The sequence below is a fragment of the Lampris incognitus genome, chromosome 17 (assembly GCF_029633865.1).
Source record: "Lampris incognitus isolate fLamInc1 chromosome 17, fLamInc1.hap2, whole genome shotgun sequence".
NCBI lineage: Eukaryota > Metazoa > Chordata > Actinopteri > Lampriformes > Lampridae > Lampris > Lampris incognitus.
The window spans coordinates 2317288-2332913 of NC_079227.1; the positions used below are offsets into that span (position 1 = coordinate 2317288).

A 15626-nucleotide genomic window follows, 5' to 3' on the forward strand; every position below is an offset into this window, starting at 1 on the left:
TGACGTCAGTTATGAAGGACGGGGGTGTGAAACTATATGGTCCAAATCATGTGACGTCAGTTATGAAGGACAGAGGTGTGAAACTATATGGTCCAAATCATGTGGCGTCAGTTATGAAGGACGGGGGTGTGAAACTATACGGTCCAAATCATGTGACGTCAGTTATGAAGGACAGAGGTGTGAAACTATATGGTCCAAATCATGTGGCGTCAGTTATGAAGGACGGGGGTGTGAAACTATACGGTCCAAATCCTGTGACGTCAGTTATGAAGCACGGGGGTGTGAAACTATACGGTCCAAATCATGTGACGTCAGTTATGAAGGACAGAGGTGTGAAACTATATGGTCCAAATCATGTGGCGTCAGTTATGAAGGACAGAGGTGTGAAACTATACGGTCCAAATCATGTGGCGTCAGTTATGAAGGACGGGGGTGTGAAACTATACGGTCCAAATCATGTGGCGTCAGTTATGAAGGACGGGGGTGTGAAACTATACGGTCCAAATCATGTGACGTTAGTTATGAAGGACAGAGGTGTGAAACTATACGGTCCAAATCATGTGGCGTCAGTTATGAAGGATGGGTGAAGGATGGGGGTGTGAAACTATACGGTCCAAATCATGTGGCGTCAGTTATGAAGGATGGGTGAAGGACGGGGGTGTGAAACTATACGGTCCAAATCATGTGGCGTCAGTTATGAAGCACGGGGGTGTGAAACTATACGGTCCAAATCATGTGGCGTCAGTTATGAAGGACGGGGGTGTGAAACTATACGGTCCAAATCATGTGGCGTCAGTTATGAAGGATGGGTGAAGGACGGGGGTGTGAAACTATACGGTCCAAATCATGTGGCGTCAGTTATGAAGGACAGAGGTGTGAAACTATACGGTCCAAATCATGTGGCGTCAGTTATGAAGGACGGAGGTGTGAAACTATACAGTCTTTTTTCACTTAATGAGCCAATAAAGTCCAGTCAGAGTGAATTCTGTCAAGATCCTTCCAGAATCTGGACAGCATGGTTTATTTTTCCACAGCGCTCATACTGTACATGTGCAAACAGCCTACCGCGAGAAGTTGTGTGCCGGTTCAGTTGAAACGTACCGTCAGACACACGTCAGACTGAAACCTGGGGGGCGCTCTGCCATGAAACAAACACATTTGATAAGCGAGAGAGATTTGTACATTTTTACACAGATGTGTTTTTCACCAACAGCGCTAAACAAGGTCACAGGCGTTCAGCATGCCATCTCCCACTCGTCCATGCACTCCACCACCCGTCTCGCTGCAGGGTGGCTCCACAGGAGAGAAGGAGTAAGGGACTGGACGTCAGCCCCCGGGCGGTAACTCTGACATTATTAGTAGCTTGCTTGCAAAATAACGGAAGACTATCTTCTACTGTAGACTTCTTCTTAATCCACAAGTGTACAAGTTAAGTGCAAAAGACAAAGCGGGGCCGTGTCCCCTCAGAGGCGGACTGTACTCTTCACTGCCCTAAAGACACCCTGAGGTAAAGCAACTATCAGTAATAACCTGTAAGACTCGTGAACAGATGCCAAAGTAAACTCAGACCAACAAACCGCAAGGTAGGGCCCCACATCGCCTGTCAACCTGTGTCGACGGTCTGGGGGGACAGGGGACTTGTACTGGATCTCTGGGTTCATACGTCGAAGGACCGGAGGAGTACGTCAGCCTCTGAATGGCTGTAACCTTACTGATGCTCAGATGCAGGTTTTGGTTTATAAGACCATGGACAAGACCTGAAACTAAGACCTCACTGGTGGAACTGTCACAGTCCACTTTGTGACAACAGTCAACAGTTGAGAAAAGAGAAGGCTGACAGTGGTGGGCTGCTGCTGGATGTGACATCACATGTCAGAGGAGCAAGTTTATCGCTACTAGGAAGAGATGGATCCACTGAGCTTCCAGAATTATCTGTAGTTGAATCCTCGTTGACATCGGTCACCTTTTCTTCCGTCCAGTCCACCATGTTTATCTGCGAGTTGTCTTTTTCCTGACGACACACTGAAATCCCCCTGGTCACCAGCTCCATACCGCTGAACAGGGACAGTCTGCCCAGGCACGGTGGCTCAGCTTGAGGCCGCAAGTGAAGGGCCAGGCCCCTTTCCCATGGAAGCCCCGGATCTTCCACATTAAATTCCACTTCAGACTCACTAGTCCTTACAGAGCCTGCCAAGCCTTCAGCTGGCTTTTCATCCTGACTCACAGAAACAGTCTCCTCATTGTGGACTGGGCCTGCTGGTGATCCTGTCTGCCGCGAGGCCGGGCCGGAGGGGCCAGAGGTCTCAGTACTGCCTTCAGCTGCAGAGTCAAAAAGCAGGTCCTTCCCCTGGTAAGAGCCGGACTGGGTGATGTCAGCAGACAGACTTGGTAGTAAAGAGGCTGGCGAACGGGGCATGGGTGGGTGGTCAGATGAGGTCACATGGCTGTTGGTTGCAGTATCGTGTTTAGAAGTACGAACAGATCCATCCATCAGAGCATCAAACTGGCGTAAGATCTGGCAAATACAGACAGATGGAAAAGTTAAAAACAAGTTTTCAAGTTCTATCAAATAAATAAGTGTTGCATTTTAAATCAGCCCCCCCCCCCGATGCTTCTTTTCTCACAAACTCCACCGCCCCCCCTCTCCTTTACACATACACACAGCCGGTAACAGCCAGGAGGACACACCCAGTGTTCATGTTTACTCGAACCTTAACCCTGACGCCCCTTACTTTCTACTGGCTGGGTTTCTGACCTCTTACTTGTGTCTTAAACAGCGACTAAAGCCAACACGACTCGAGAGAGGTGGTAACGTGAAGGTGAAAACCCATCTCCAGGTGCTGGACTGATGTCTGAACCAAGTGATCGGACTGATGTCTGGACCATGTGATCGGACTGATGTCTGGACCATGTGATCGGACTGATGTCTGGACCATGTGATTGGACATAGCGGGATAAACGACGCTGCACACTGTGAAGTTCACGACGGTGCCATTTGATTAAGTTGTGCTAATAAGCAGGCGTGAACAGTTCTGTCCATGCATGCTCACCGCTACATCGAAATCTACCACCTTAAAGAATGGTTATAGGGTTAAGCTGTGTTTGAACACACACACACACACACACACACACACACACACACACACACACACACACACACACACACCTTGGTAGATTTGTTGGCTACAGGTCCAGGGGGGCTTTCACTAAGGTGGGCCAGCCTGCGTTGGGTGGCCCCAAAGATTTGCTCCAGGGAGAGGAGATCAGATGTCATAAGGCAGGCTACAGCAGACAGCGCCCTCTGGAAGACAGGAGGAACATGCCGCATATCAGCTTTCCAAAGCAAACAGCCATCATCATCCAAAGCCCGAGGCTGATGTGTGGGTAAGAACATGAGCTTTACCATCTGAACCGTGTTTGAGGGCTCCTGGAGTCTCCGTGAGAGCAACTCCACCACCACCTCACAGTTGAGAGTGGAGCACCTACAACCAAAGACCGACAGGAAGCAAACTTGTGAAGACCAATTACAACAGTGACCTCTGCTGGACAGTTATGTGCATAGAGTGGAGACAATGAATATGATGCATCAAATCCTCTAATCAGGTTTTCTGAAGCACTGACTCCTTGATAAAGTGCTGGGTTTCCTCCCTGGACAGGAAGACCCTGGAGCCTTCGGTCAGTCTGCTGATCAACGCCATCTCCTGGCCACAGTCCCCCAACTGCATAGCCTCAACCCTGCAAGAGGAGTGTTGACCAGGGTTTGGATGAAGACTGCAGAGAATGTGAGAAAAGCATTGCTACCCAGTGTGATGTAAGCATTAAACCAGAGTCAGTCTGTGTCCACCGGCATGTCCTTCAGGACTACTGTCACACCAATGCTGGCCATGTGCTATAGATGAGCACTGTGGACTTATTTTATCCATGTCCATTTTTGTTTATGGTGTACTTCATTGTTTAGTTGTGTTACATTACTCTACAGAGCTTTGTTAAAGGTTTATTCAGAAAGTGCTGTTCACGTGAAGTTAATTCTTTACTTTATTTTTTTGTCACAAGCAAGAAAGTTTGTGTGTTAGTACGACTCTCACCCCTGGGACGGGTCTATTTTTACATATTCTGCTCCAGTTGTTGTTACTTTTAATTAATCCGTTTTTATGGCACTTTTATTTATTTTACTAACCCAGTTATAAACTTGTCTGTACTTTTATTTATCTTATTTTATGCTTTTATAATGCTTTTTTTCCCTTCTTATCTTTTACCTATAAAGCACTTTGATGACCTGTGCTACACAAACAAACTGGCCTTGCTGCTGTCCATCCTTCCATCCATCTACTCACCGCTCTGACGGCTCACCGCTGCTCTCCCTGCTGGCACCTGATTGGCTCCCGGTGCCGCCCGACCTGCTGCTTCTGTTCTCAGAGGTCCTGCTATTGGCTGTGTTGTCCTGAGAAGAGTTGTGGGAGGAGCTGTTGCCACTGTCAGTCTCCTCCCAGCCTCCGCCCACCTGCCCGGGGCACCGCCGAGTCACTGTGAAGGACAAGGAAGAGCAGAGACGACGCCGGTGTCACAGACAAACACAACCAAGAGACGTGCGACACTGCTCTCTGTGCCGCGGCAACGCCGCTCCGCTCCCGTCGTGACCTGGTTACAAACTCTAGAGGAAATGACATCTTCTGCTGCTTCCTGTGGCCAGATGTTACTACAGGTTAAAGGCATGCTTCAGAGAAGGAAGACTCTACGTGACACTTTGAATCCGTGAGCCTGGGAAAAATAACAACAAAACTGGACTGAAAGACGGCCACGTTCAATAAGGACTACATTTGTTATACATTAAGACGGGATGTGTATCTGCTGTCTATGTCCACGTAGGCCAGGAACCCACCGTGTGTGAGCCCACAATCAAGTCCTTCCGTCAGCCCACACACCTGCACTTTGGATTCATGAAGGTCGCTGATTTAACTACCACAACAACAACAACAAAAAGATGTCTTTACACTACCTCCAGCACACTACAGACAGACATGTCTGCCTAATGTAACAGTACAGTAGAGACAGACAGGCGTGTCTGCCTAATGTAACAGTACAGTAGAGACAGACAGACAGACAGACATGTCTGCCTAATGTAACAGTACAGTAGAGACAGACAGACAGACAGACAGACAGACAGACAGACATGTCTGCCTAATGTAACAGTACAGTAGAGACAGACAGACAGACAGACAGACAGACAGACAGACATGTCTGCCTAATGTAACAGTACAGTAGAGACAGACAGACAGACAGACAGACAGACAGACAGACAGACATGTCTGCCTAATGTAACAGTACAGTAGAGACAGACAGACGTGTCTGCCTAATGTAACAGTACAGTAGAGACAGACAGACAGACAGACATGTCTGCCTAATGTAACAGTACAGTAGAGACAGACAGACAGACAGACAGACAGACATGTCTGCCTAATGTAACAGTACAGTAGAGACAGACAGGCGTGTCTGCCTAATGTAACAGTACAGTAGAGACAGACAGACAGACAGACATGTCTGCCTAATGTAACAGTACAGTAGAGACAGACAGACGTGTCTGCCTAATGTAACAGTACAGTAGAGACAGACAGACAGACAGACATGTCTGCCTAATGTAACAGTACAGTAGAGACAGACAGACAGACAGACAGACAGACAGACATGTCTGCCTAATGTAACAGTACAGTAGACAGACAGACAGACAGACAGACAGACAGACAGACAGACATGTCTGCCTAATGTAACAGTACAGTAGAGACAGACAGACAGACAGACATGTCTGCCTAATGTAACAGTACAGTAGAGACAGACAGGCGTGTCTGTCTAATGTAAGAGTACAGTAGAGAGAGAGAGACAGACAGACATGTATGTCTGACCTTTGGGTCTGTGGGGGGGCAGATTGTAGGCACATGCAGGCACTGCCACCTCTACAGGAACAGATGGCGCCACCACGGGTCGGTAGTGGTTATCATGCAGCCGGAGGCCCTGGTGCTCGGTTGGAGGTAGGACAGCACTGGCCACCACCTCCGCAGCCTTCTGGATCTTTTCCAGCAGCGTGTCACTGCCTGTTGGGACAGACGAGGAGACAGCTCAAGGAATGGAAATTCACAGTGCTGATGCTTCTCCTTCTGAATAGGAGAGTGGGACTCTACGCTGTCGGTGTATTTTCGGCATATTTAAACTGAGCTAGGAACTGGGAAGTGCTGGAATCTAAAAGAGTGTCTTGACACAGCAAATACTGGCATTCATGCACACACATGCAAGCTGAGGCATACTGCTATCCTTGTTGACTCACCGGTTCCCTGCTTTGCTGGGCTGTATCCAAAGCCCTGCATCCCTGACCTGAGGGCTGCTGCTGAGCCCATACCTGAACAGACAGACAGACAACATGATGCAACAGCTAATAAGACAGATGTTGGCAAGGTTAAGGTGTCTGATCGTGTTGTAATCAGTCCTCTATGAGCCAGCATCCTGGGTATGACGTTAAACTGCAACCGTCGGGTCGTCGGCGACTAAACCCGCACCCCCACTTCAACCCGTGGGTTGTTGTGAGGAGGGTGTGTGGACACCCAGCAGGACGGAAAACAAAACCTGTCAAAGGGCGGACGAGTTCCTCTGTGAACCAACGGCCATCCATACCTGGAGAGGAGATAGGGACCCCCAGGTACTCCCCCTACTGGAACACAATGAGGACTCAACCTGACTTGTTGAGGCATCAGCTGTGCTCCTATGACCTGCATAGGTTACGGAACTGATGATGATTATGACGATGACTATGAGCCTGAGCTCAGCCTGGAGCCTCATATCATATGATTGGTCTAGTACAGACTGAAGACTTCTGGTGACTTTCTGAAGCCTTTTGTTTTTAGATTAGTGCAAAACCAACACTGTTAGTAGTAGTAACAGAAATCTGAGTCATAACTTTCTATTCACAACAGACAGTGAGAGGCCTAGTTGATGTTTACAACAGACAGTGAGAGGCCTAGCTGATGTTTACAACAGACAGTGAGAGGCCTAGTTGATGTTCACAACAGACAGTGAGAGGCCTAGCTGATGTTCACAACAGACAGTGAGAGGCCTAGTTGATGTTCACAACAGACATTGAGAGGCCTAGTTGATGTTTACAACAGACAGTGAGAGGTCTAGCTGATGTTTACAACAGACAGTGAGAGGCCCAGCTGATGTTTACAACAGACAGTGAGAGGCCTAGCTGATGTTTACAACAGACAGTGAGAGGTCTAGCTGATGTTTACAACAGACAGTGAGAGGCCTAGCTGATGTTCACAACAGACAGTGAGAGGTCTAGCTGATGTTTACAACAGACAGTGAGAAGTCTAGCTGATGTTTACAACAGACAGTGAGAGGCCTAGCTGATGTTTACAACAGACAGTGAGAGGCCTAGCTGATGTTTACAACAGACAGTGAGAGGTCTAGCTGATGTTTACAACAGACAGTGAGAGGCCTAGCTGATGTTTACAACAGACAGTGAGAGGCCCAGCTGATGTTTACAACAGACAGTGAGAGGCCTAGCTGATGTTTACAACAGACAGTGAGAGGCCTAGCTGATGTTTACAACAGACAGTGAGAGGCCTAGTTGATGTTTACAACAGACAGTGAGAAGTCTAGCTGATGTTTACAACAGACAGTGAGAGGCCTAGCTGATGTTTACAACAGACAGTGAGAGGCCTAGCTGATGTTTACAACAGACAGTGAGAGGTCTAGCTGATGTTTACAACAGACAGTGAGAGGCCTAGCTGATGTTTACAACAGACAGTGAGAGGCCCAGCTGATGTTTACAACAGACAGTGAGAGGCCTAGCTGATGTTTACAACAGACAGTGAGAGGCCTAGCTGATGTTTACAACAGACAGTGAGAGGCCTAGCTGATGTTTACAACAGACAGTGAGAGGCCTAGCTGATGTTTACAACAGACAGTGAGAGGCCTAGTTGATGTTTACAACAGACAGTGAGAGGCCTAGCTGATGTTTACAACAGACAGTGAGAGGCCTAGTTGATGTTTACAACAGACAGTGAGAGGCCTAGTTGATGTTTACAACAGACAGTGAGAGGTCTAGCTGATGTTTACAACAGACAGTGAGAGGTCTAGCTGATGTTTACAACAGACAGTGAGAGGTCTAGCTGATGTTCACAACAGACAGTGAGAGGCCTAGCTGATGTTTACAACAGACAGTGAGAGGCCCAGCTGATGTTTACAACAGACAGTGAGAGGTCTAGCTGATGTTTACAACAGACAGTGAGAGGCCTAGCTGATGTTTACAACAGACAGTGAGAGGCCTAGCTGATGTTTACAACAGACAGTGAGAGGTCTAGCTGATGTTCACAACAGACAGTGAGAGGCCTAGTTGATGTTCACAACAGACAGTGAGAGGTCTAGCTGATGTTCACAACAGACAGTGAGAGGTCTAGCTGATGTTCACAACAGACAGTGAGAGGCCTAGTTGATGTTTACAACAGACAGTGAGAGGTCTAGCTGATGTTCACAACAGACAGTGAGAGGCCTAGCTGATGTTTACAACAGACAGTGAGAGGCCCAGCTGATGTTTACAATAGACAGTGAGAGGTCTAGCTGATGTTTACAACAGACAGTGAGAGGCCTAGCTTATGTTTACAACAGACAGTGAGAGGTCTAGCTGATGTTTACAACAGACAGTGAGAGGCCCAGCTTATGTTTACAACAGACAGTGAGAGGTCTAGCTGATGTTTACAACAGACAGTGAGAGGCCTAGCTGATGTTTACAACAGACAGTGAGAGGCCTAGCTTATGTTTACAACAGACAGTGAGAGGTCTAGCTGATGTTTACAACAGACAGTGAAAGGCCTAGCTGATGTTTACAACAGACAGTGAGAGGCCCAGCTGATGTTTACAACAGACAGTGAGAGGCCTAGCTGATGTTTACAACAGACAGTGAGAGGCCTAGCTGATGTTTACAACAGACAGTGAGAGGCCTAGTTGATGTTTACAACAGACAGTGAGAGGCCTAGTTGATGTTTACAACAGACAGTGAGAGGTCTAGCTGATGTTTACAACAGACAGTGAGAGGCCTAGCTGATGTTTACAACAGACAGTGAGAGGTCTAGCTGATGTTTACAACAGACAGTGAGAGGCCTAGTTGATGTTTACAACAGACAGTGAGAGGTCTAGCTGATGTTTACAACAGACAGTGAGAGGTCTAGCTGATGTTTACAACAGACAGTGAGAGGTCTAGCTGATGTTCACAACAGACAGTGAGAGGCCTAGCTTATGTTTACAACAGACAGTGAGAGGTCTAGCTGATGTTTACAACAGACAGTGAGAGGCCTAGTTGATGTTTACAACAGACAGTGAGAGGCCTAGTTGATGTTTACAACAGACAGTGAGAGGCCCAGCTGATGTTTAGCTCAAGCTTCTCTTTCTTAACTCCCTTTTCCAAAGTGGAGTCACTCCGAGACAGCCAAGGGTCGACGCCTGCGTCTAATTTCTCTTGTGTTATCCTCCCAACTCTGACTTGAAACCTGCCCCCTGAAATCCTCTACTACCCCTCAACACAGTAATGAATTATGTCAGATGTTGCACACCTTGCATAATTAAGTGCTGTGAGATGATTGGTTGAGTAAGTACAAACAGGGCTACCTAAACAGGGCTACCTATGCAGGGTTACAATGAAAATCTGCAGGATAGGGGTCCTTCAGGACTGGGTTGGGAAACACTGGTTTGTCGTATATTGTTTTATATTGTAAAGCCCTTCGGGACTACCTTGTGATTCTGGGCTGTACAAATAAACTTGACCTCTGTCTCCCTCTCTCTGCCTCTCTCGCTCTCACAATACTCGTTAATGAAAGGGTAATTGAAGTCACACAGTCAGATATCAGGCAGTACCCTCCGTATTAAAAGTGAAAGGAAGTTAACTGTGGTGACTCCAATAAATCTTCAGACTAATGGAGGTTGTGCTGTGTTATAAGTTATGAATCATAGTTTCATTAAGTTGTGATTTGTACTAACCCAGACTTGGCGTGGCCGGGGTACCGGGTGACAGGCTGCTCTTTGTAGAGATCTTATCTGTGAAAAGTAACCTGGCTACTTCCTGTGGACACACAGAGGAACACGTTACACATGTGCAGCTGACACACAGCTTTACCAACCCACAAACTCCACTGCTCCAACAAGGCCTCTTATGTCGCTTCATGTTCTGTCCACCACCCACCACAACTAGAACCAAACACCTAGGTGCTTGTATGTGGGGCATGTACGTATTTACTTAACTAAACCTTACACTGACGAGTGCGTGTGCGTCTGTGTGTCTGTTTAAACGCGTTGTATATGTCGGATGGTTTACCTGTGCTGTATTCCTCACTCTCTGGTACAACGCTGTGCCATGGACAGGATCAGGAGGACCACTGAACACTTAGGGAAGCATTAACACACAGTGAATGTTAAAGAACCAAAGCAAAGAGCAGGGTATGCCAACTGTGTGAGAACTGATGCTTCACCTGACGCCTGCTGGATGAAGGTGGAGTTTCTCCTGAGCTCTGTGAGGAAATGACCTGAACCATGACCACAAAGATGGACCAAGATCTTCAGCACCTGAAACAATGGATGAAACAACAAGTTTAGTTGTCCCAAGGATTTTATGTTTGTTGGGGGGGGGGTAAATATGTAGTTTCCCCACACGGAAATTAAGTACACAACACAACATAAAACACAGCACTAACAGAGTTTACACATTTATTTACAAGGTAAGCATGTAATATGCATTTCCACCTATGATGTATGTGTCAAAGTGCTGAAGCTCCCTTTAGAAGTTTGTGATGGCGTCACCATCAGATGGTTGCTTAACTCTCTCACCTTAAGCTTGACATGACAGGACTCCACCTGCAGCCTCTCCAGAAGGTATTCTAATAGACACTGACCACAACCCGACGACTCGTGGGAAATTTCTTCAAGCATGGTTGAGGATATGACATTGATATACAACAGGAGATTTATGTGCATACAAGGAAACACAGTATTCCTGGGAACCGCTAAAGATGACAGCAGCACCGGCACAACTCAGCCGGAGTCTCCGGACCAACCGATTGGTAAAACCACATGAAAATGTCATCGTTTCACCGGTGGCCTTGCTAAAAACCCTAACTCTGACTGAATGATGAGAATGATGCTGCGCCGTTTGTCAGGTGGATATTAGAGCTCCATTCTGTGTTTCAGTTAGAACTCCATGACAAAACCCGGCTGGGGAACTGGACATACTACATAACTCCTAAGTATTCATACATGTAGTCATCTCTTAAATCTAGCTATACTTCATTTTGAAAAAATCACGAGTGAAAGTTGAAATTGAATTTTAAGGTAAATATATAGAAATCTGACACTGCAGCAGTCTGTACAGGCCTGATGTCCAGTACCAGCATAAGAATCAGCACAAGTATCAGAACCAGAACCATCGAGTTTTTCACTTGAACCCATTACATGTGGGTATGGATAAGACTGTATAAAGGGTAAGAAAAAAAAGGATGCTTCCTATTTCTTGAAAGAGGTACCCAGGACAGGGGCTCTCATCATCCGCCGTGGCCTTCATCAGAGTAGGCACCTTGAGTGGATGGAGGAAACGGTGACAGTGAGATTCAGGAAGACATCTTGTGACTGCGTGCTAAGTCAGCACCAGGACACCCTCTACTAACAGGCCGACCCGCTCTTCACACACCCTCCACCAACAGGCTGACCCGCTCTTCACACACCCTCCACCGACAGGCCGACCCGCTCCTCACACACCCTCCACCAACAGGCTGACCCGCTCTTCACACACCCTCCACCGACAGGCCGACCCGCTCTTCACACACCCACTCTTCACACACCCTCCACCAACAGGCCGACCCGCTCTTCACACACCCACTCTTCACACACCCTCCACCGACAGGCCGACCCGCTCTTCACACACCCTCCACCGACAGGCCGACCCGCTCTTCACTTCAGACACCCTCCACCAACAGGCCGACCCGCTCTTCACACACCCTCCACCGACAGGCTGACCGACCGGGTCGTACTGGACCTGTCAGCTCGGCTAGCCTAGCACGCTAGCTAACCTAGCTACTGATGGCACAACACAAGCGAGCCAAACAGAACTGCCGGGTACCGGTGGGTAACGTTATCTAAACACCATCAAATCTACTACGGAACCCTACCTTTTGTAGAAAAGCGAGTCTTTCCATAAACGTTGCCATGATTTAGCAACACACCGCAGGCCGCTCATCTTCCTCTACGGGCTCTCGCGGGAGGGCGGGGCCTCGTCTGACAACTAGCTGATCATTCGACAACAGTTAGAAGAGTTGTTTCCGATTGGCTCCCGGTTCCGCAGACCGGCAGCCAATCCACGTAAAGACATTTTGGTTTACGCTGTGATTGGCACACAGCTAGGCCAATGAGGCGGAAGAGGAGACACCGGCGCTGGGGGTTATGAAACCGACTACTATACGGCGGGTTAGTACGCAACTCCTCTACTTCCTGTGTGACGTCATAACAGGGTCCGGCGACCCCATAAAAGGATAACATTAAAAGTAATCCTGTTCAACTCATGACAGCGCTTACAGCGGTACTGCCTGCATAGCGGTGTGCAGTATGAAACTTAGATCCGGGTACTTTGCAGCGTGCTAGCTCAGGCGTTTATGGAACGCTACTTTCGTCAATATGAAATACATAAATAAATACATACATACATTAATAAGTACAGATATGAAATAAATCCAGAAATAAACTATGAGGTAATAAATGTAGAAATATATAAATAAATGTAAATATAAATATATAAGTGAGTCAATAAATAAACCAATGAATAAACAAATGCCTTTTTTATTTAAAAAAATGACACTTTTTACATCTGTATTTATTCATGTATTTATTTATTTATTTGATATTGACAGAAGTAGCATTCCATAAGGCATAGCAGTTGTGGGGTCTGGAAAACGGAAGTAAACAATGGCAGGGATGATAGCAAACCACCGCTGCTGCGTGGCGTTTCCGTTCTGCTCTACAGAAGAGAAGTTATACCTGTGGTTTTCCTCATTTGCCCAAACACGAACATTTAGCTGAGAGAGGACGACTGGACGGAACCAGATCCCCGGCGTGCTGTGGGAGTACGTCACCGCCAGTCACGCCAGCTGACGCCTCACTACCACAGCCTATACTATATACTATACTATATACTATACTATATATTAGACTATACTGTATATAGTCTAGTATATAGTATAGTACATTATAGTCTAGTATATAGTATAGTATATAGTATAGTCTAGTCTATAGTATAGTACAGTATAGTCTAGTATATAGTATAGTATATAGTATAGTACAGTGTAGTCTAGTTACTAGACTATACTGTACTATATACTATACTATATACTAGACTATACTGTACTATATACTAGACTATACTATACTATACTGTACTATACTATATACTAGACTATACTGTACTATATACTAGACTGTACTGTACTATATACTAGACTGTACTATACTATATACTAGACTATACTGTAGCGAATTCGGGGGGCAACCACCGGAACTGCCGCAGCCGGGACGCGAACCCGTATCGCTACCTGCTCGACTAAAGGGTCCGAGCCGTTAGCCCAGGGCTCCCGTGTCTACTTGCTCGTGTACGTTACACTACTACGTATGTACTATGCGCTCTAACCCAGCCACTGAGGGAGCGCAGGCCAGCGCACTCTCAGCGCTGGAGCCCAACGCGTATTGCTGTCCGTCCTAAACAGCCTGAGGTGACGCCAGAATACCACAGTTACAGAAGGACGAAAAGAAGCAGTAATACTAGGGAGTAATCCTTACTTATTTTACTGTTTAAAGCTTTTCTACTGCCAACAGCTACGTCAGCTCATCATCAAGCCCATCCCAGAGCTTGACTCCCAGACCGAAACACCTCCGGATTTTACACTGGTTCTCCCGTCACGTGTTTCAAACACGTCACGTGTTTCAAAACACGTCACATGTTTCAAAACACGTCACGTTTCAAACACGTCACATGTTTCAAACACGTCACATGTTTCAAAACACGTCACGTTTCAAACACACAACCCTCTTCAGTCAAACACACACAACAGTTGTGTCCATATACATACATAGTAATGCATTGTGTTCTGTTAATGCTATTGCGTTGGAGACCGCTAGGTGGCGCTACTATGGTTAGTATGTTCCAGGTACTGGCAGTTACGGATGTGTGTAGAAGGAGTAGAAGAAATAAAAACCGTGCTAAGTGAAGCACATGCTCCCCTGTTGCTCCCCTCCCATGCTCCTCCCCTGTACACAAGGAAGTGGCGACGAGGGTGGTAGTGACGGAGATGGCTTTGCGCTCCTTGCACCCTCCTGCCGTGCTCCTGGAGGGCCCCTGAGGCGAACCGAAACCCGCGTTTGCTGCGTGGAAAACGTTGTTGGACAGTTACCTGCTTGCTCTGGGGGAAGTGGCTCCCCTGCCGAGAGACCGAGAGCCTTGCTAGTAGCTCTCTGCTGAGGACCAGAGGGGCAGAGAACCTACAGCCCCTTGCCGCTCACCGCTGGTACCCACGAGGGCTCTGTGCAGGCTTTGGGGGCGTAGTTCACCCCCAAACTGAACGTTGTCGCCGAGAGGTACCGCTTTAGGCAACGGGCTCAAGCTGTGGATGAATCAACGGATCACTATGTGGCAGCGCTGCGCGAGCTCGTGAAGAGATGTAAATTTGGCGATATGGAAAGTGAAACGCTGCGTGATCAGGTCGTAGAGAAGACAAATAATCCTCATATATGTAGCCCGTGGAATTAGATACCACACAGGACACAATTACTTCCGGGGTTCTTGTAGCTTTAATTTTATTGTTTGAACCTTCGAATGCAGATCGTTTTACTGAGTGCATAAATTCCTGTGTCTTTCGAGCAAACAGCTCATAAATGTTCACAGATGTGGCAAGTTTAACAGAAAAGATTTTAAAAGGAAAATAAATACAACATACAACATACGGTGCAAAATACGGCAGTGGACTATGTACGTTAAACAGGGTTTAACAAAGACATGTGGAACTTCCTGAAGATCGCGCAACTTCTCACTCTGTCAGTTACCTTTAAACAGAATTAAAATGCATATAAAACCTTTACATCCCAAATACAATGGCATGGTGTGGCTTTATTCACGCCAACATTACCTTGTCATGCCTGCAATGGCGAACAGCGGTCGACGGCTCGCGCCCAAAATCACCGAACATCAACTCCAGTAGCGTCTAAATCAAACCATCTTGTCAAATTACCGACATACAATATTGTTTGGAATAATGTTACAGGTATATTTCACAAGATATTTACCCCTACTTACTGCGGAGTCAGAGCACCGTCACACCGCAATCTTCAGGCGCTCCACACAAGAAAGAAAGAAAGAATACCCAAGATGCACTTGGATAACTTGCACGGAGTTACAATAAAAGTCCGCAACACTGCCACTTACTGGTCAAAACATGCAATGACAACCAAAACTATAAAAATACACTCACAATCTGCTTCACAATTTAACTACATCAAATGACATTTTACATGGCTTGACAGTGTAACAATTACATTGTGGTGACCCACATCTATAT

The 15626-nt window shown here is 46.9% G+C and overlaps 1 protein-coding gene across 4 annotated transcripts; it reads right to left on the minus strand.

Annotated features, from left to right (window-relative positions):
- Positions 1-980: 980 nt before the first annotated feature.
- On the minus strand, positions 981-12298 carry tepsin (TEPSIN adaptor related protein complex 4 accessory protein). Of its 4 annotated transcripts, none has more exons than XM_056297178.1 (13): positions 12198-12298; positions 11533-11605; positions 10864-10955; positions 10509-10602; positions 10355-10422; positions 10021-10102; positions 6317-6388; positions 5898-6086; positions 4335-4524; positions 3622-3735; positions 3404-3482; positions 3167-3301; positions 981-2515 (listed from the first exon to the last, which is right to left on the minus strand). In XM_056297178.1, exons 1-13 carry the CDS (start codon positions 12234-12236, stop codon positions 1811-1813), a joined length of 1932 nt encoding a protein of 643 aa, XP_056153153.1. In that variant the 5' UTR covers positions 12237-12298; the 3' UTR covers positions 981-1810. The 4 variants fall into 4 exon arrangements, with proteins under 4 accessions (XP_056153153.1, XP_056153152.1, XP_056153154.1 ...); XM_056297177.1 differs by having other exon boundaries at positions 3622-3771; XM_056297179.1 differs by lacking the exon at positions 6317-6388 and having other exon boundaries at positions 3622-3771.
- Between the last annotated feature and the right edge of the window lie 3328 nt (positions 12299-15626).